Below are 22952 nucleotides of genomic sequence, written 5' to 3' on the forward strand. Positions count from 1 at the left end.
AATCACAAATCAAGATAAAATCGTATGTCCCTTTTCCCCCCTCAATAAATTGTTTTTACAGAACAACATACAGTTCTTGAAACTTCTGATATCACAGTAATGGTCAATTTAATATATCAATACTCCATGTTTCTGTGAAAAAAAAAAAAAAAAAAAAAAAGTCTGAAAACAGGCAGCAAAAGAAATCCTGGAAATATCTGACCACTGCTTTAAGCCATTGGTTTTCACAGATTTCATAACCCAACATGAAATAAAATAAAAAAATATTGGAACACCATGAGGGTGATTAAATAAAACCAGAAACTTCATTTTTGGGTGAACTGTTCCTTTAAATAGTAGATACATGATTAGAGGAATTCTCTAGCCCAAACCTCTACTAGGCTGAATAGACACTACCTTAGGGCCATTTCTCTGTGGGATCAGTTTAGCCACTTAAGATAAATGAACCTGAGAGGGAGAAATCTGATCTCTGATCACTTTAAGGCTTGTTACGTAGTTCTTAAACGGCATAGTCCTGTTGACCCTTGAACCCCATGGCCTATGTCTATTTCTTCAGGTCTTTAAGGGTTATCAGTTGTTAATCCGTTTTAGACTGTCAGTTGGTGTAAACACAGTGGGCAAACACTGTCCAAACAAAAGAGTATGAATGCTGACAAAGGTAGTCAATTCGGAGCAATTATTCATCGCCACAGTAAATATGCGAGCTAACAATAGAGTTCAACAGTGCCCGCCCACTTTTTCAGCAGCCCTGGTGCCAGAAGTATTTTTTTAATTCATTTTTCCATAGTGATTTTAAAAGTTATAAGCCATGAACCAAGCCAATCAGCTACGAAGTGAATCATAACACCAGTTTTTGAAAACCGGACAAAAAGACAAAGGTACAAGACTGTGTACTTAAAGGCAATCCCATGAAGCATTGCGAACAGCATAATTTAATTAAAAACCATGAAAAAATATAAAACTACTCATTTAAAAATGTTGATTATATGTATAAATATTTTTAGTTTATTGTAAAATATACAAACATTTCAGTATTTTGAGAGCATAGGGAGCTCGTTTGCAGTGCTTCATGGGAGTGGGCAGAGCTTTTGTAGCATGTTCAAAGCCAAATTGGAGGCAAGTCTGCAACCTTAGCCGAAAAAAGTGCAATACCTGCTAATGCTGCGGTAGGGAAGGAGACAAGAGGTTGTTTTTTTAATGGCTGTCAATGGAGGAGAGGCTTCGCTATGCTGAATGAACCACTTTTCATTTTCAGACCGCTTTTCAGCTTATCATTTAATGAATCGACAGCCCATCTGCTAACCTTCAACATGTTTGCTCTTAAACATTAGTTTTGGATTAATCTAAAAATGCTGTTTTATAAGAGAAGTCACAGACAGTTGGCGCAGTCGTGGCCTAATGGTTAGAGAGCCAGACTGGTAACTCGAAGGTTCGGGTTCGATTCTCAATACCGGCAGGAAATGAATAAGATGCCTTTGAGCAAGCAAAATGGCTGCCCACTGTTCCAGGTGTGTGTTCACTACTCACCCTAATGTGTGTGCACTAACTTGGATGGATTAAATGCAGAGGACAAATTCCGAGTATGGGTTACTAAAACAATTGCGTGACCGGTAGGATTCAGTTTACAGCACTTCTCATTGATTTCTATGGTATCCGCAAACAGTGATTGACTGTCGCACAACTCTGCATGAAATTCAATGACATTAAGGGTGTAATGTGATTGGTTATCAAGGAACACATGATCCAAATTATCTGTTACACTTTCTCTAATGGTAGATCCACGGACCGTCTCTGGCGTGTTGCTTTTTTTGACTCTCTGATTGGTGTACAGCATCATGGGTAATGTAGTTTTTTACCAGGAATTTTTGTTAGACACAATTATATTAAAACAAGTTGAAATAAGTTGAAATAATGTGGGCTGATGGCTTCAACAGAAGCAAATACTCAATTAACCCTTAAATGCTTTAGTGACCTGGGACATCATTCACTACCCTCCTCATTCATTTTTTAAAGTTAGACATCAGCCTTCTTAGTATTCCTTAATCAATTTATTATAAAAATATAACATGAAAAAACTAATAAAATTATAAAAGAATGTGTGTTTCCTCATCCATTTTTTCGTAAAAAATTTATAGGGTCGCTAATGACCCAAAGTGTGTAACAGTGTAAGTATATATTTTTTCTGTATAAAGAATAAGACTGAATAAGTGCAATTCACCTTTATTCCACAAGGTGGCAATGTCTGATAAACAATGATGAAGTGACATTTCACTCATAGTTACTGCAGGCAGAAAACAAAAGAATAGGAAGTATCATCAGCAAAACTTGAATTTGGCTCAGCGATTTACTGCAGAGCAGGTACTGAACGCAATCAAATATTAGTGTCACTGTCCCTTGATGGTGGATCTGGTGAAGAAGCTTTCAGCAATCAAAATATTGATTTTGAAGATGTTGAAAATGATAGTTTTGAGAATATGTTTGAGATCGCAAATATGAGCCAGATGCTGAATGTACTGGGAAATGAGTTCTGACAATGACAGTGATGATGGTATAACACATCTGCTCAACTGAACCCTTCCAAGCTCATAAAGGTAACAAAATATGCTTTATTTTATTCTTCTGTAATTATTACTCTAATATTAGGAGAGTTTTGTATTATTGCGACAGGTAGAGATTCATCCGTGTTCAATCTGGGTTTTCTAAAAACCCGAATATGTAATAATGATTGGCTAAACACTCATACATTTAAGGGTTAATAACCTCGTAGCTCAAAGTAGGATTGTCTTTAAAGGTTTATAAATTATTGTTTCAAATCAGTTTCCTTATGGAGAAAATGAATGGAGTTTTTACTTCTGGAACCCAACTGTAGCACTCCATATAGTAATGTCTAGTAAAAGAAAGACAGACTGCGGTTTCCTCAACAATAATAAAGCAAACATTGTCTGGATTGGTGGAAGAGCAAATAATCCTACTGATAAAACATATCTTGATCTACTTGACCTCAGATCTTTCAGAAGCAAACCAATGAAGTTCATTTAATCCATTATCGTGCAGATACACTGAGCAAGTCTGCAGTGAGTAACGCTTTCAGAATTTCGGTTAGTGGCTTCACTCCTGTCCGCACCTAGATGACAAGGCCTGCTGTTGTCATGGAGACCCTGGTTGCTATGTGCACAGCACTCTCCAAATGTGTGTCAGGGGAGGACGACACTGAGTTCTTTTAAAGCCCTGCCAAGTTTTCCAGCTCCAGTGTGACCTTTACTGCTTCACTTTGCTGTATCAGAGAAACTTTACATTATGGCAACTTCTGGATTAAAAAAAGCACAAAGCATGACAATCTAATCTAGCTTGTTTATGAGTTTTTATGCCCTAAATGAGTTGTATTAATACAACCCGAATTCTGGAAATGTTGGGACGTTTTTGAAATTTGAATAAAATGAAAACTAAAAGACTTTCAAATCACATGAGCCAATATTTTATTCACAATAGAACATAGATAACATATGTTTAAACTGAGAAATTTTATGCACAAAATGAGCTCATTTCAAATTTGATGCCTGCTACAGGTCTCAAAATAGTTGGGACGGGGGCATGTTTACCATGGTGTAGCATCTCCTCTTCTTTTCAAAACAGTGTGAAGATGTCTGGGAATCGAGGTTATGAGTTTCTGGAGTTTTGGTGTTGAAATTTGGTCCCATTCTTGCCTGATATAGGTTTCCAGCTGCTGAAGAGTTTGTGGTCGTCTTTGACGTATATTTCTCTATAGGTGAAAGATCTGGACTGCAGGCAAGCCAATTCAGCACCCGGACTCTTCTACGATGAAGCCATGCTGTTGTAATAGCTGCAGTATGTGGTTTTGCATTGTCCTGCTGAAATACATAAAGCCTTTCCTGAAACAGACTTCGTCTGGAGGGGAGCATATGTTGCTCTAAAACCTTTATATACCTTTCAGCATTCATAGTGCCTTCCAAAACATGCAAGCTGCCCATACCGTATGCATTTATGCACCCCCATACCTGTCAGAGATGCTGGCTTTTGAACTGAACGCTGATAACACACTGGAAGGTCTCCCTCCTCTTTAGCCCGGAGGACACAGCGTCCGTGATTTTGAACAAGAATGTCAAATTTGGACTCGTCTGACCATAGAACACTTTTCCACTTTGAAACAGTTCATTTTAAATGAGCCTTGGCCCACAGGACACGACGGCACTTCTGGACCATGTTCACATATGGCTTCCTTTTTGCATGATAGAGCTTTAGTTGGCATCTGCAGATGGCACGGCGGATTGTGTTTACCGACAGTGGTTTCTGGAAGTATTCCTGGGCCCATTTAGTAATGTCATTGACACAATCATGCCGATGAGTGATGCAGTGTCGTCTGAGGGCCCGAAGACCACGGGCATCCAATAAAGGTTTGGCCTTGCCCCTTACGCACAGAGATTTTTCCAGTTTCTCTGAATCTTTTGATGATGTTATGCACTGTAGATGATGAGATTTGCAAAGCCTTTGCAATTTGACGTAGAGGAACATTGTTTTTAAAGTATTCCACAATCTTTTTACGCACTCTTTCACAGCTCTGCCCATCTTTACTTCTGAGAGACTCTGCCTCTCTAAGACATCCCTTTTATAACTAATCATGTTACAGACCTGATATCAATTAACTTAATTAGTTGCTAGATGTTCTCTCGGCTGAATCTTTTCAAAATGTCTTGCTTTTTCAGCCATTTGCTGCCCCCGTGCCAACTTTTTTGAGACCTGTTCGTTATGTTATATTATGAATATTCATATTCGCTATGTTCTATTGTGAATAAAATATTGTCTCATGTAATTTGAAAGTGTTTTAGTTTTCATTTTATTCAAATTTAAAAAACATCCCAACATTTCTGGAATTCAGGTTATATTGTTGCTGAGGAATGGTCACTGTTAAAGGCTAAAAATGAAGGACAATAAATTTTATCTTCTGCAAAAAGCTTTTGCATATGCATGTAGACAAACAGTAAATGCCACAAAGGTGGTATACCAGATGAAGGAGACAAAGGTTTTTCCAGGCACTTGACTCAAATATTTGATGTCTTTTACATTACTTTCTTGACTATTTGAAGATTTTTTCATGACTCAAATTCAAAAGACAGGTTTGTCACCATATTTTGAGAATCGCCCATGAAAGCAGTACTTGTATGCGAAAGACAGCTCCACACTGACAATGTAACAGTCATTGTGGGACAAACAAAGAGCTCAGTCCTTTAAGGTCAAGGACGCCCTATATCTGCACCACCAATCACCAAACAGAACTGCAAAAATAATGACTGGTTTCCTAAATATTTATCCCGTCTGCCATTGGTCGGCAAGTCAGTCAGTCTCGCACCAAAATGATGCCATTGATTGAGTCAATGATCAAATCTAAAGCAACTTTACAGGAACTGAGAATCTGACACCTCACTATTAATAAGTGTGCAACCATCATTTATTATGAGCACTCATGGTTATGTTGGTTGTACAGCTCTTGTCCTGACATGTCTAATCCACATCTTCCGGCTTAGTTCATGCATTTATTTGAGAACAAAAAGGAAGTAAAGCAATGGCAAAGTACAGACCGCAAAAAATGTGTTTTCAGAGCTTTGAAGCTTTCACAGTGTTCTGCACGGGGAAGATAATACTCTGTTTGGAAAATAGTTTGTGGTTTGGTTCAAACCGTCTTTATCAGATTTAAGACAATCAAAGAGAAATGCTTTTGTATTCCTCTTTGACCAACTGTGAGTCTTAAAGAAAAATTCAAAAATTATGCGTGCCGTGTATATATATTGCGTATATATATTGGTTTAACAGCTGAGGCTCTAGCTTTTTCCCAGTGGCTCCCAACTCTGGGTGTGTGCTATACATGTGTTTAACATATCAGATATGGACAATAGGGGCCTGTTATGTGATACAGGTTGTGAGAACTGTGTGAGGAAATCACATCACACTGTTTCAGCCCACTTTCTGTACATTTACGACCCCCTCTCTGTGATCAATGCTGTTTGGGTCTTTGGTTTGAGAAGGATGGAAGTGTAGGCACCGTGAAGGACATGATCTCAAGCAAAATTTGATATAATATAATGATGAAATCTGCTAAAGCCTCAAAGACCAAGAGATGACCATGACACCATGAAATATATTTACGAATCTTTTGTTTGGAATCAGTGGTTCGGAGCGTGTATCAAACTGCCAAAGTCATGTGATTTCAGTAACAAGGCTTCGTTACGTGAAGTGTTTAGAAATTTCAATGGTTCACCACTGGGGGGGCGTGACTTTGGCAGTTTGATACACGCTCTGAACCACTGATTCGAAACAAAAGATTTGTAAAGCTTCGAAGCTTCAATAAGCAGTGTTTTGAAATCTCCCATCACTAGATATTATTGAATAATGTTGTTATTTTGTTTTTTTGGCACACAAAAAGTATTCTCGTCGCTTCATAACATTAAGGTTGAACCAATGTAGTCACATGAACTGTTTTAAATATGTCTTTAGTAGCTTTCTGGGCATTTAAAGTGTTAATTATCTTGCTGTCAATAGAGGCCTCACTGAGCCATTGGATTTTATCAAAAATATCTTAATTTGTGTTCCGAAGATGAGTGAAGGTCTTACAGGTGTGGAACGACATGAGGGTGAGTAATTAATCACAGAATTTTTATTTTTGGGTGAACTAACCCTTTAATATGAAGAGGGACTGAAGTTTTTAATAAATTCATAATGAATTATATTCATTATCATTTCATATAGAATGAATGAGTGCGTGGTTTAAGTCATCCTATTTATTTTAGTTATGTACAAAAGATTTCAAATTAGTTATCATTGCTTACATTATTTAATATAATGAAATATATTATTTCATTTGATAAGTTCATTTGATGGGCAATGTTTTACAGACTAGGGCATAGTAATATAAAACCTGAACTAGGTCATCGTGTTGTGCACGCTCTGTTGTTTATGATAACAAAGGCAACTGAGATTTTGTCTGACCTTCATTTAAAAAAAAAAAAAAAAACTGACGAAGTGCAAAACTTAGGTGTTGGTTTCTTTGCAAAGAACACTTTCTTGAAGCAGAGACTCCAGTTACTTCTACACAGATTGTTTGAGCTGATATCTTGTCTTTTAATTTGATTTCACATTTTTGTTAAATGTACACTGTAAAAAACAAAAAACAAATCCGTAAATAAATGGAAATGATACTAGTAATTGTCTGTCAGGATATTATCCTTTAAGTTTACAGATATTTCCTTTAACCTTAAAACACTACTCAATGAGTAATTCATAATACAGGTAAAACACTTGTAAAAAAAAAAAAAAAAAAAAATCAATACGGAAACTTCCTTCATATTAACACAATAGCACCAGTGCATTATTTATCATTTGCGCATGGGAAAGCTGCTGTAAATCTCAACTCATATTTTTACTGGTTTGTTTTAAGTAGGAAATGTCATGGGTGGGAGTTTAAAGAAAGTTCAACATCCATGGAACATAAAAGCAGATATTTGGCCTTGTTTTGAAGTGACTATTCCATATTCATTTCTGTAATGCTTGAGGTAAAGTTTTTAGCAAAAGTAGATTGAAGGTCTGAGAAATCCTGAGGATTCTGAAGTGCGTTTAACAAAGAAAGACCGAAAGAGTTGAGTGTTTGAGCAGGTCTTTGTTCTCTTTGAGAACTCCTGAAAAAGAAACCTGCATGTTTCACACTCAATTGAATCTCTCTTTCAGATCATTACATGCCCATTCATTAGCACAGCAGAATACAGGCCAAAGCCTGGCACAACCGCAAACACAACAGGGCAGTCTGGGAGGCCAGACGTTACTTACACTCTGCAAATAACACATTTCATTATCTTTACAGGAAACAGACACTTCTTTAGATTGTATTACTTCCTCATCTGCAGCCAATTGTGCTTTTTGTGTGTCTGTTTTTAAGACGGACTGTGATATAGATTGACTAAAATTGCTGCACAACATTGTGAAATAACAACAACAACAACAATTATTATTATTATTATTATTATTATCACTATTATGTAAACATTAAAATTAAACATAATAAAATATTTATTTTGATTTTTGTATTGCTTTTTAGAAACTAAATGTCCATCTCAATGCTTAAAATCATTCTCATTTCAACAATTTTTAAGGCATTTATTTATTTATTTTAATTTTATTTATTTTATTTTTCATTATTCTTTATTTCCTTCATGTTTTAAACCTAAACCTCAAAATTAATTTTTTTCATAATTTTCTAACTGCCTTCATATATCAAAACAGATATCTCACATTTTTCATATCTATTATTTTTTATACACTCTTAAAAATAAAGGTTCATTATTGGAATTAATGGATCCTTTAATGTCCATGAAATCTTTCTTGTACAAAAAGGTTCTAAAATAGTTCTTTAGATCATTAAAATGTTCTTCACACTAAAGCCCCGTTTTTGTTTTAAAATGGCATTTTAAAATGAAAACGATCCTCGTCTACAACTTGCGTTTCCACAGCAGTCTACATTACACGACCAAAAACGCATGTCACATGACCGTTCACGCACACTGGGCATGTGCGTACAAGTGTAAACAGTTGCCTCTTGCGCATGTAGGTAGCTACAGTATTAAAAAAATTACAGAGTTTAACTGCACAATGGCTGCTAAAAATGACAACAAAGCCAGCAAAGATTGTAGTTCAGACTCCATGTTATTGTTTACACGGTCGTCAAGGACACGCAGAGCAAACGCGGGCAGCCACATTATCACTTTCAAAAGTCTCAGTTTTGGTCCGGTTACACTGAAATGCAACCCCAGCGTTTTCAAACTAAAATGGGCTCTGCTGAGTTTTCGAAAGTCTCCATTTTTGAGGGTCAAAAACGCCGGAGTAGTGTAAACAACAGGCGACTCCGTAGCAAAAGTTATGCATTTTAAAGCGAAAACGCACTAGTGTAAATGGGGCCTAAGACAAACATGGTTCTTTAAAGATATGTTCAACTGAAAGGTTCTTTGGGGAACCAAAAATGGTCCTTCTATTGCATGACTGTAAAAACCCGCTTTTGGGACCTCTATTTTTAAGTGTAGACTTGCTATTGGTTCACGCACACTGGTTTTGTTAATTGGTTTATAAAATGTTTGAACACTGAGATCTTCAATATACAGTTGCTGTACAAAATGCCACCATGGTAGCTGCTGAAGGCTTGAGAGGTGCTAAAGAATGAGAAGAGATTGAATGCATTGACAGAGTTCATTAAGTAAAGAGGGACCCCCTTCTTTCCTTTGTGGCTCTCCCACCACAGCTGTTCTGTCCAACAGTTCAGAATAAGTCAGTCCTGCGAAATGAACACATTCCTGTGAAGCACGCTCCCGTTACCCAGAGGAACCAGCTGCTTCTGTGCCATCTATTCCTACAGATTCTAGTTGGAAAACCAGAGAATGGAACAGACGTACACATTGAGAAAACGCTGCTCTACAAGAGCTTCAGAGAAAACACAGCCGATCCTATTCCCGCTGAAGAGAAGCAATGTGATATTTTTTTCTAGTAAATAGACTCTAAGATTAGTTGCATATCAAATATCTTTAAATAAAATTGTGAAGGCAAGTGGAATGAGTGAGCATTTTGCCTGTGACGTTATTAAAGCCAGCTCTTTTCCAAAAGAAAAATCTCATAATATCTCTTCAACACCTCATTTGTTTTCTTAAAGCAATGGGGAGCAAATGAAGAGATTTTTCTTCTTCTTTAAAGTGCTCTTGTAATCTCACGTGTGTCTCTTCTAAAGGTCTGAACAATGTCCTAAACACTCAAAGTCATTAAAATCTGTTTATGATCTTAAAAAAAAATGGAACATACTCCGCAGAATGTATTTTTGCAGAAGAACATGTAGCAGTATATTTGTGTGGACTTGAGTTGCACCTGCTGTGAACTGGGATCCCTTTGGAGGAGAGGATGTAAGACTAAAGGTCAGAGGTCAGCTGTACTTGTGAAGGGAGTAAAGATGAAGGCACGAGATGCGGAAACATCATGAGAAATCATTAGATCACTCTTAACAGGTGGTTAGTGGTTAATTCATTTATGTGCATGTGGGTAAGAAAACCAAAGAGTTTTTGATAGCAAGTCAGTTTTTACTGCATCACGCAAAAGTTTCATTCACCACATCCAGCCACAGCTGGCAGTCATTTGCTAACTGACTCCTTCGACAGCTGTGGTCCTCTGGGAGTGTATTACTGGGGGCTTTTCCTTTCTTTTCCTTTAACACCCTATGCACTGAGCTCATAACCCCAAAATGGCCTCCCACATCAAGCATTACAACACCCTCTGAAGACTCAAACTACCTAATAGTATGAATGAAACAAAAAAATGACTTCAGATTTGGAAGCATAGCTGAGACATATAAATATATATTAGGGGTGTAATGGTACATGTATTCATCACAAAATGTCACAGTACGGATGTCACGGTTCGTTGCATACAGTTAGACAATGAATACAATCATTCACAGGCGATCCACACTCTGAACCAGAAGGGGGCACACGTGGTAATGCAACGCTGTTTGCTAACTGCCACAACAGGAAAAAGCGCAGAAGAAGAGCAGACAATCTTTGCATAGATATAATTACATGTAATCTCTCAACAAGTGTTTCAAACGCGGAACGACATCAGCTTAAGAATAATATCTCGCGTAGCATTACATTCACCTCAGGCAAGTCATTCAGTGTCCACAGCATGTTAGTTCACTAGAGAAATTAACTCTAGAGAGGAGCATATCACTGAATATATGCACTATATTAGCTTACATATTCATTATATTTACATTACCTGTTAGTAATATCTTAATTATTTAATATATGTTTAAATAAATTTGTCATGAAAACAAGTTATGACAGTAACTGTGTAAATGATTGTATTTCAAAAATGAATTGGAGTAGAAAAACAGTTTAATAATTAGATTTAGAAGTTAATGCAAAACCTGCCTTATGTGCCATTTAGATGTTTTTTTTTTTCTTTGAGTGTTGATTATTATATCTAAAAAATAATGTAAATAGCAACTGAATTTAATAGTTTGGGCTCTGTTTTTAATTGTAACCTTAAATATTATTGTAATTGCAAGAAAGGGCTCCCTGTATATAGTTTACAGAATTAGCTGAGATATGTTTTTTTATTATTATAATTGAATTTATTTAAAGAGAGAGAGATACAATTTGTTCAATAAACCACTGTTTAATAAAAAAAGAAGAAAAAAAGAAGCAATTTTATGTTTAGTTTTCTCCCCCCTGCTGTACCGAACCCGTAACGTGACTTCAATACCGAGGTATTTCCCAATTGGGAATATATGTATTTCCCAATTCCCAATTTTCTTATTTGGGAATTTACAGATGTTTCTCCTCATTAGTGTGCTTCTCAAAGACTATGTTATTCCATAATAATATTATATTATTTGATTTCTATTAAACATTAAAAATTAAACAAAAATTAAACATTCAATAATTTTCATTGTTGTTTTTATAATTTGGTTAATTTAGTTAAAAAAGTTTAATGGTAAACTATTACTTCACATATTTCATTTCACATTTTTCTTCACCATAATTGATGCTAACTGAAAGGCCTTATGAGTGCGCTCTTGAAAACATGCAGAGCTCCTGCTGTTTGGTCTGTGCTTGAAAGCATGTAGACAACCTTGAACTTCATTATCTCTGAGTGCTCTCTGATGTTTTTTTTCAAAGAAATTGAGTTGGTTTTGCAACGCACAAAAGGAGAAAGAAAAGAATCACAAGTGGGAGGGCTGTTGTTGCCCGCCTCTCCAACCTTAATTAAATTCCTCTTCCTCTCCTCTCATCCTACCTTCATTAGTTAGTGTGTGAAGAATGAACATGTGCACTTGTTCACCCACATTTTTGATGCATATTTCAAAACGAAATGTTGAAAAGGCCACACATACGTACATTAATACACATATGCATATAAATGAAGACAAATACATAAAACATTTACATTAGAGTTAACTAATACTTAGTCATAGTGATCTAATCTATTTCATGCAGTACTTTGGAGAAAGTTTTATGTTTCTAAAACTCTGTCAGACACTGCATATTTCCCTACTATATAGTGGTTGAAAAACAGTAGGTGACAACAGAAGTTTTTTCCGAATTCACAGTACTCATAAAAGAGTAGGCAAACAGTATATGATTATCTACTACTTCTGACGAGATTCTGAAGTGTGAATAGGATGGACACTTTACTATCCCATGAGGCCAAGGTAGAGGGTTTATGAATGGCAGTGAAGCAACACAACTGACGCTGGTAGGTCACATGATAATGACAACATGGCTAAAGTACGACTGGATTACATTCATAGTACACACATTCAAGGGCTGCTTCCGAAAACTTAAAAGTGCTGCCTTTGGAGGATGCATTCCAAGGCAACAAGGCACGTCTGAATCCAATGGTAGCTAAACTTGTGGTCTCCTGAGACACCTTCATCTGATGGATTTCTGAAGGCAGCATAGATAGCTGCCTTTGATATGCCACACTTCTGTGCTTTTCATTCTTTGACAGTTGAGCTAAAAAAATAAAGATGGCGTCTGGAAGTTGCGGTTGGTGGTTTTTAACGTTTTCCACTTCTGATGTCATTTCTAACGAGAAATTACTATTATATTAATTAAATATTTGCATAGTTGTCATCAAAGCTCGCTCTATTTTGCTGTAGATTATTAACCGCTGCCTCAGAAGTCTGTTAGAAATTGTGAGGTAGCTTTGTGCGCAAACGCTGCCTGCAAAGTTATTAAATAGAAAGGCATCGAGGCAACTAGTCATCTGCCTAAGTATTTCGGATGCAGCCATAATATATAGAATGTACTTTTTAGCACTCGCAAAGTACTTATTAAAAGTAAGTAGCTACCTATTCTTCAAGAGAGTATGCAATTTTGTCTGTAACAATGTTTTTATCTGAACATCACCGCTTACTTCATCAACAATTTAACACCCATTACCTGCCAAAGGCAGAGTGTTAAGCCGCAGCTGTGCACATTTTCCGGTGGATTTGGGAGCGCTTAATGGAAATTACGCACTTTGAGGAAAGACGGAACCATTTGTAATCGTCACAACAAAAGACTGAGCTCAACTTGGCTGACCAGTGGAACTGTACACTCATCCTGTAATTGCAGGCTTCCCCGAAAGACTTCAATGCTTTGGCCAGGCCACAAATGAGAGGGTTAAATACTTCGAACATCAAACAAAGAAGGTCTACAAGAGCTTCCATCAAGAATTTCAAAAGAGTCTGTGTCATTTTGAACTCATGATATATCAGTGAAATGCCCAGCGCTGATTTCCTGAGAAAGGGAAAGTGCATCACAATGCATCTTTAATCGTCTGCCAGTCTCATTCCAGGCGTGTATGTCAGATAACAGTCTTTCCACTGACCAGCCAGAATGAACCAATGTTAAGAGGGGAAATCACATGTATAGTGGAACAAATAAGAAAAGAAAAAATGTTTGTATAATATAATAAATGTGCTCATAATAATACAAAATAAAATAACATTACTTTGCAGAAAGGTTTTGATTTAAAATGCAAACATGCACACATAATTGCTAAGCAAAATTCATTATTTATTATTATTAAGGTAATGGTTATTAACCATTATTTGTTAAAGGATAATTTATAGTTCCTGCATTAAAATTTAGGCTTACAGTAACATGGAAAAAAGGTGCAGGTGAGATTACAGATAAAACCTGTGTTACTGGCGCCACCTGCTGATTATACAAGAGTATTGGATGCTGGAGAAATGGGCAGGATTTCAGATAAGTAAATGGTATGTGTATTTGGCGTGCTGTCCGAGGAGAGGGCTCCGAGCTCTGTATTTGACCCAAACCCAGAGTACTCCCCCTGTATTCTGGTTAGGAAGATAACCAGGCGAGTGTGAGGAGACGGGGTGGTGAAGGGATGCTGAAAAACTGTCTGCATAGCCACAGACCAATCAGAGTGCCTATGATTATTTAATCCACCATCCAAAGCTCCTACAATGGGAACGGAGCGTCGGAACAGGACCTTGGAGCAGAGGAAGAAAGTCGACTGGTCCGATGAGGCCCGTTTTCTTTTACATCACGTAGACGGCCGTGTACGTGTGCTTTGTTTACCTGGAGAAGTGATGGCACCAGGATGCACTGTGGGACGACGACAAGCTGGTGGTACGGTGTACATTTTAGGACATCCTCAGACCTCAGTCATACAACGAAAAGGTGTCATGTCTCAGACTAAAGGGATTCAGTCACTGGACAAAACGGCATCGCGCCTCAGACTGAAAGGCTTCAGGTCTCAGGAAAAATGACGTCAGGTGTCAGGTCTTGTACAATTAGGCATCTGACAAAACAGCCTCAGAATAAAAGGCATCAGACGAAATGGACTCGGACAAAACGGCCTCAGACAAAAAGGCATCAGACATAAAAGCATCAGACGAAATGGACGTAAAGGACTAGTCCAGTTTCAAATAAAAATTTCCTGATAATTTACTCACCCCCATGTCATCCAAGATGCCATGTCCTTCTTTCCTCGGTCGAAAAGAAATTAAGGTTTCTGATGAAAACATTCCAGGATTATTCTCCTTATAGTGGACTTCAGTTGGCCCCAAATGGTTGAAGGTCAAAATTAAAGTTTCAGTGCAGCTTCAAAGGGCTTTAAATGATACCAGACGAGGAATAAGGGTCTTATCTAGCGAAACAATCTGTCATTTTCTAAAAAATAAAAAAATTATATACATTTTACCATAGACACTCGTCTTGAACTAGCTCTCTTCTTCTTCTTCTCTATTAGAATTCCAGCAGTGTAGACGCTGCTAAGTGTATTACTGCCCTCCACAGGTCAAAGTTTGAACTAATTGTATATATACTATATACTTGCACTAGCATATTGCTATGGCATATTGTATATGACAATTTAGTTCAAACTTTGACCTGTGGAGGGCAGTAATACACTTAGCAGCGTCTACACTGCTGGAATTCTAATAGGAATTCAATTTCTTTGAAGCTGCACTGAAACTGTAATTTTGACCTTCAACTGTTTGGTGCCAATTGAAGTCCACTATAGACCTTATGTAGCCCCGCCCCTTTTCAGCGCTGCGTTCTTTGTCTTTTGACTTCCGGCTTGTATTTCCACAGCGATCTTATGTATTTATGAAAGAATTACTCATTTTAAAATCTTCCCGGTCTACTGACATTTGTTAAGACATCTGCTTTAAACATAACAATGCTCATGATAACTTTCATTAACTCTACAACAGGTAAATCCACTTCACCAGCTAATTATTCTTCAACAGCGATGCCATAGAAATATACAGGGCTACCGCAAAAACGGAAGTTCAAAGACAATATTCTAAAGATGGCGGCACGCTTGTTTCTCTGGTAAATAAGGTCTATAAGGAGAATAATCCTGGAATGTTTTCATCAAAAACCTTAATTTCTTTTCGACTGAAGAAAGAAGGACATGGACATCTTGGATGACATGGGGGTGAGTAAATTATCAGGAAATTTTTATTTTAAAGTGGAAGCGAATTGCCCTACTTCAATGTGACGTCACATGCACACAGTTTTCTAACTGTTAAATGTTACACTAAGTTGTATAAAACATATCGAATTATTTTGTAAATTTGTATTATTCACTAGCTTTATTTGTATGTATAAAAATTTAGCTAAATAACACATTGCAACTAACTTGCATTGCAAACTATCGTGAACACTAATGAAAATTAACCATGGTTTTATTATATTAAAAGTGTGGTAACTGATTTTTTTGTCAGATTGATACTATTTGTATAACAATAGTTTTACTACAAATACCATAAACTATAGTGTAGCAAAACCATGGTTAATTTGTGGTTACCATGGTTAACTACAATGACCATGTTTTTTGTTTTATTTGTAGTAAAACCATGGTTAATTTTCATAAGGGAAGTAAAAAATCTTTTGAGCTATTAGACATTGTTGTAACCACAGCTGCTTTGTGTACAGAGGTTACCAAAGAAACGGCTTTATTTCTGCTGTTCCAGCGCCACCTACTGTCAGAGAGTCGATTACATTTTAATTCAGATAATTGCTGTTTTTCTGCAGACCAATGTGAAAATCGCCATGTTCTTTTCTGTATAGAACCTAACCAGTGTAATATTTAATTAAAGCTGTAAGAATAAAATATCATGTAGCCTATAGCTTACCTTCACCCCCCATATATATATATATATATATATATATATATTGCATAACAATAATATAAAGAACATTGCTAAGGGATTACATAAATAGCCTACATGAATATCATCAATAGATAGATTCTACATAATTAACATGCAATCACACAGAATAAAAAAAACAAACAAACTGATGCCTTTTGGTCTGTTGCCTTTTATTCTGAGGTAGTTTCGTCTGATGCCTAATTGTACAAGACCTGACACCTGACGTCATTTTTCCAGAGACCTGAAGCCTTTCAGTCTGAGGCGCGATGCCAGTTTGTCCAATGACTGAAGCCTTTTAGTCTGAGGCATGACGCCTTTTCGTTGTATGACTGAGGTTTGAGGATGTCCTAAAATGTACACCGTATGGTGGAGGGAGTGTGATGGTCTGGCCAATGTTCTGCTGGGAATCCGGCCATTCATGTGGACGTAAATTTGACACGTTCCACCTACCTAAACATTGTTGCAGACCAGGTACCTCCAAGTGGCCTCTTTCAGCAAGATAATGCACCCTGCCACACTGCACACATTGTTCAGGAATGATTTGAGGAACATGATGAAGAATTCAAGGTGTTGCCCTGACCTCCAAATTCCCCAGATCTCAATCCAGTTGAGCATCTGTGGGATGTGCTGAACCAGCAAGTTCGATCTACAGCGGCTCCACCTCACATCCTACAGGACTTGAATGATCTGCTGCTAAAGTCTTGGTGCCAGGACACCTTCAGACTGTGCATTTTGATTTTAAAATCAAAACTCTCCTGCAATATACAGGCCTATAATGGAAACTCTCCTCTGCTTAAGCAGTAATGTAGTTCTTCTAAATATTTTTTTTGCACTACAACCACAAGGAGGCAGTATCAGACCAAAAACAACCTCAGCGCTCAGCACATGCCTGAACAGCAACTGCACAACTACTACAAAACAATATTAATGTCACAATATGCATCAGTTAAATGTAGCTTTTAGTATTAAATGAGAATGTATACATATTAATTTAAAATAAACATTTTTTTTTTTTTACTATTTTGAACTATTATGCAGAGACGATTTGCCTTAAATAGGCCTGACTAAATGTGTTTGGTTTTTTATTTTTAAATAAATGTATTATTATTTTAAAATTTGATTTTAATGCCTATTAAAACCAATGAATACCAGACACTGACACTGCACAAAAAGTCCCAGATCTCAAGAACGGTTTGCATGTCTTTCAAAAGACTTCTTGGAATTTGACTACATGCCACGACGGTGCACATCAGGTATGTGACAAACCGATGTCTTGCGGCTTAAGTTCACACATGGAGGAGCACGTTTACCGTAAGACAGCGCGTTCATGTGCACATCATTTGCATACTGACAAATAAATAACGCGCAGCAGTAAATAGTTCGTCCTCTATTCCACGTTTGCATTCACAGGTCAGCGGCTGATAAAGGTTATTTGGGTGCAAGAGGGTAAGACGTACTTCTGGTACCACGCCTTGCCATAATAAAGAGGGTACACAAGTGAGAGCCGCAGGGGTGATCAGTGGGGCAGATAAACTCCTCCAACTTCTTTCACCGCCACTCTGAATCAGAAAAGAAGTGAACTGATGACATCAAAATGTCTCCAACAGTATAGTGACTGACAGCCCTACATTTAAGCGAAAATAAAAATGATTTATGCATTTACGTTGCACGTCTGGCCTTCCACACAGACACTATTATAAACAAAAAATCCTGAATGATTCTTTGCAGCACCTTTGGTTCAGGAAAGATCCATTTTTTTCTGTTTTAGGTTCTCAAGTTAGCCAAATGCTTCAAAAAGGTCTTGATGTTACGTTGCAGTTTCTTTAGAGAAGTCTTTGTTCATTAAACACCAGTACATTTTTAATACAACTAGTACTTTTTGAGGAACTGTTTTCCCCCTCATTCTAATCTGGTTCTAATTTGAACATTTATTTTTAAGAGTTTAGATATCTGTGTAATTTTCCTACCGGACTCTTAAAAAACTTATACCATACTCTTAAAAAAACTTTTTTGATGTAATCTAATATTGATTCAGTCACATTAAATAATATAATGTACTTTTTATCAGAATTAAAACGATAAAGGCTATTTATATTTATAGGTGTTTACGCTATTTAGATATTTTAATGCAGTGAAGCATGGATTTTTTTAATGCAACAAGAAAACATGCATATCCTACTTTTGTTGTACTAACAACTCTACAGCTCTACTATACTTCATTATCACTATAACATCTAAAATCCCCAAATGCTGAAGTTTGGAGACATTAAGGCGCGAGGCGGAGAAGAGTCTTTGCTTCGCCCTCAGGGCTGGATAGAGAAAAAAACAGAAGCGAGGAGCCAATGGGAGTCAAGCGTCCACCCATATGCCCTATAATTCAGAGTTTCTCATGCTAGATCTCTACCATTACCTTCAGTGCTTCAACCGAGGGAGTTAGAGAAAGCAGCTCATCGAGGATTTTGTGTTACAGGCATCGTCCTGAACTTAAACGTCTGCATGATTCGCTCAAGTCTGCCCTGGAAATAAAGTGGACGATCGTTGTTTTATTTCCCCTAAAGGATGAGTGGACCGACATATGACAGGAAGATACCCGGTATTTCAACCGATCTTTCGGGCTCTATGAGTTGCCATCCGACTTCTAAGGACTCTCCGACTCTTCCAGAGTCATCGGCTACAGATATGGGTTATTACAGCAGCCATCACGAATACTACCAGAGTCCTCCATACCCTCAACAGATGAATTCATATCACCAGTTTAATCTGTCTGGGATGGGGGCATCAGCCGGACCTTACCCCACCAAGACAGAATACCCTTACAGCAATACTTACAGACAATACGGACATTACAACAGAGACCTGCAGACGCCACCGCAAAGCGCAGGTGAGATATTTAATCGAGAAAATATGCCAGAGGTAGGCTATAGGCCCATGCGTTTATAATTTGGCTGGATTTGTCTTCTTAATATCGGTATAAAATAAGCATTTTCTAAAGATTATAAAATTGTGTTTGTGAGCGGCTCGAGAAACGCAAGTTCGCGATTCTCTTGAGAAAAATAAATATAGGCTAAATAGTTGTTTGGTTGTTTTTACTCTGTATTATTATCCCATTTAGGTCATAATTTAAAGGATTGACATATAGTTCAAATAAAATATATTTTCAGAAGGGTAGAAAGTTGCCTCTACTTTATCACAACAGACTTGCGGTCGCTGTAAAACAATTAGGCTATGACATTTTTATTGCGACTGTAACACGATTAATCATTATTACTCGCTGCTCAGGCTAGATGTCACGATATTTTATTGTTGGGGTAGGCCTGAAAAATTAGGCTACATGACACAGCCATTCCTTGAAGATTTTTCTTGAAGTTTTAACTAGGCTATAGCCTGTTTATGCTCAAATTTTGCGTTTGAGCTGACATACGTTTATCGTTTTACTCATGTCGCTTTTTTAATTTTAAAGAAGCATACTTGTTCAACCATTTAACGAGAATGTTTTGGGTTTAGTCCCAAAAATGAAACGGTTTTCTTTTAGGTCCTGAAATAATCCTATACTTTGAGGTAACGCGGTCTATCATTTTCTTCTTTCCAGTCAAAGAGGAACCAGAGACTGAAGTTCGGATGGTAAACGGAAAACCCAAGAAAATCCGCAAGCCGCGCACCATTTACTCGAGTTACCAGCTCGCCGCACTGCAGCGCCGCTTCCAGAAGGCGCAGTATCTAGCGCTGCCGGAGCGAGCTGAACTCGCCGCACAGCTGGGGCTCACACAGACACAGGTAATACTGAAGCTCAAATTCATTTATAATACTGTTAACATAATTAACCTACTTGTCTGCCACTTGACATTGTGTTAACAGCTTAAAGCGATTTCTTGCACTTCTATTGCTGACACTGAGCACACTGAGATAAGGATAAGCAAGCAGCAATCTTATCAGGTCATAAAAGATGGCTCATGTGTTGAAATGTTATTGCTCGTTTCGTTTTTTAACCATCACAATTAATAAATTATTAATTATTTATTTGCAATGTTCTGTAACAAAAAAAGAAATAATTTTATTTCGTGAATTTTCCCAAAACGATATGGAAAGTTTTATAGGCTATTAAATTAACGGGTTATCTATATAAGCTAATCATATGGCCAATATTTACACTGTAAAAAATAATTTTATCTTTATATTAACAACATCTTTGTTTCTATCCGTTTAAGATATTTTTAATCGATTTTCTTCGTTGGTAATCTAACTCAAAGTCAGTGTGCAAATTATACATGACTATTTTAAATAATTTCAGCTTTATAAAGGATTTGCTAAAGTCTGCTAAATTATATAAATGTAAGATCCGCCTCGCAGTCTGTCGAGGTAAACGTCAAAGACTTTTAAACCTTTTTTCGTCAAAGACTTTTAAACGTCAAAGACTTTTGAAGTGTTTGTCATATATTATTGATTTGTAAATCTGTGGTTAACTTATACATAAAAATAGTCAAAAATAATATCAAAAGCACATGAGCAACTCTTTTTATGGTTCCTTTGACTTCCGTTCGGGCTTATAACATAAATGCCGAAAGTACTTGCTTTGACTTGTAACTCTATTTTATTACACTGAAATGAAGGCCAAAAATAGCATGGTCTTCATTTACCAATATCCCTTTGTTCCTTTGTTGGGGTTTCAACTTCAAACCTTTATTAAGGGTATCTGAACACACCTGCCCAAACCCCCACACACCATAACTATAAACTTTATCGCTTTTCTCTTGAAAAATGTAAGCAATTAAATTTAAATGATTCGTTTTAATGCGTTAATATTGTTTACAATGTCCGAAATAATCTGACGTGAACATTGTTTTCTCTTTTTGAACAGGTCAAAATCTGGTTCCAGAACCGGAGATCCAAGTTCAAGAAACTTTACAAGAACGGCGAGGTTCCGCTGGAGCACAGCCCGAACGCCAGCGACTCCATGGCCTGCAACTCCCCTCCATCGCCGGCTGTTTGGGACAATAGCGCGCACTCTAGCCAGGTCAGCCGGGGGCAGATCCCCCAGCCACCCCTCAGTTCCACACCCCCCTACATGGAAGATTACAGCAATCACTGGTACCAGCAGGGATCACATTTACAGCATCCAGTGCACCACCCAGGACCACCACAGAGCGTGGGGGCCGTGTATTAACAGACACTGATGGAAGAGTTTAATATAAGAGGGAAAAAGACTTTTGAAAGACTCCACAGAAATAAGCTGAGAGATGCTCCGCGAGTATCTGGGGTCGAACGGCACACTTGTGGTGGCATTTTGTGGACTGTTTAAACGCATATCTGTTGATATGAATGCTTTGTGTTGAAATAACAGTAGTGTAATAACGATGTTTCAATGTGTCCCGGCTACTCAGACCTATTTCATATGCACATAGGTGTAGGTTAAACGATGTAAAGGAAGTTTAGAGTGGTTTTAAATTATTATGTTTTATGACTTCCTTTGTTTTCATGTTTTGTTCATTGATAGATGAATATTAAAATACGTTTTAAAGAATGATTAAACCCCAATTGTGTAGTTATCAGCCACACCACCCACAATGTGGGCTGGTGTCGCGTGCGTCAGAGACTCAGGACATAAGTTATATAGACTTGTACAAAATGTTGAAAGCTGTACATATGTGTTTAAATAAAACAGAACCACTAAATTCGTGTCACTTCGAAAGATTTCACGGTGGTGCTCGAACCATTTTATATTCCTGTAAGTAGTTTGATTGTTAGGCCTATTCTGTCAAACTGAATAAATGCGAATTGAAAATATTTCCTCATTTACTCTCTTTGCTTAATGCCACAGCTTACCATCATAATACAAAAAGCAGCCATTGTGCACATATTTCGTCTATTCTGCTTGAAATTATTTACTAATATCAAGCTTGCAGTGATATCGCTTTGTTCCGGGTCTTAGGAAAGGGTTAAATCAGACAGATGTTATTTTGTGATGTGTTTGCATGCATAAGCCTGGTAGGTCTGCGTGCAAAGAGGCTGTAGGAGGCGACAGGCAAGCAGACATGTTGGAGTCACTGGATTTTATTAGTATTCTGTTGGCAGATAACAAGATAGACTACAGCGAAGGAGGGGGTGACTACTGAAATAAAGCCTTGAGCTTTAGGGATAGTCGGTCACAACAAGAATAGGCAGGGAAAACAAAGGCATCAGACGAGGCCTAGAAAAACCCCATGAGGTTTACAGGTATATGCAAATTACAGCTCGATGGTATTTCAAAGCGGCATTTAACCTGTTCCCTCCCAGATTCCGCCTTCCCGCGGTTTTGGTTTCTTTTTCATATAGCCTATTATCGGTCGGTATGACTTTCTGCAATAATGTAGGCCTATTAACGTGGAATAAATATGTAGCCTGACAGATATAAATAAAAAAAACTTTAACAGATTCACAGTTAATGTACATTCAAACCTAGTATTAACTGACAATATCTGATGAATTTAATCTGCTTAAAGATTCAAGTGCCAAGCGAAGCTATAGCAAGCGTCCATTTTGTTTATTTTAAAAAACTGTGAAAAGTTTCGTTCAGTCTCAGGTATCTGCTATAGGTTGGTGTGTTTATGGTGGTTTGGAGTTTACCAGCATCAGATGTTTTCTGGAAGAATTTAATTCCTGTAAGCCCTACTGAAAACATGTGTTGTTGATGTTTATTCAAGAAAATTGGACAGAAATCGTCCAGTTGATGCCAAAACGCAATGCAGAAATTAGGTGTGAAAAA

The 22952-nt window shown here is 37.3% G+C and overlaps 2 protein-coding genes across 2 annotated transcripts in view; one reads left to right on the plus strand and one right to left on the minus strand.

Moving 5' to 3' along the window:
• The window catches only part of itga3b (integrin, alpha 3b), a 70917-nt gene extending 56173 nt beyond the window's left edge, over positions 1 to 14744 (minus strand). The window contains exon 1 of the mRNA XM_051914671.1: positions 14507 to 14744. Within this exon, the coding sequence (XP_051770631.1) occupies positions 14507 to 14529 (23 nt within the window). The 5' untranslated portion in view covers positions 14530 to 14744. The remainder of the gene's footprint in view (positions 1 to 14506) is intronic.
• A 3867-nt stretch (positions 14745 to 18611) lies between these two features.
• On the plus strand, positions 18612 to 21994 carry dlx3b (distal-less homeobox 3b). Its single transcript, XM_051914691.1, has 3 exons — positions 18612 to 19094; positions 19803 to 19987; positions 21069 to 21994. Exons 1-3 carry the CDS (start codon positions 18773 to 18775, stop codon positions 21372 to 21374), a joined length of 813 nt encoding a protein of 270 aa, XP_051770651.1. The 5' UTR covers positions 18612 to 18772; the 3' UTR covers positions 21375 to 21994.
• Positions 21995 to 22952: the final 958 nt, after the last annotated feature.

Source organism: Ctenopharyngodon idella, chromosome 12 (genome assembly GCF_019924925.1).
Source record: "Ctenopharyngodon idella isolate HZGC_01 chromosome 12, HZGC01, whole genome shotgun sequence".
NCBI lineage: Eukaryota > Metazoa > Chordata > Actinopteri > Cypriniformes > Xenocyprididae > Ctenopharyngodon > Ctenopharyngodon idella.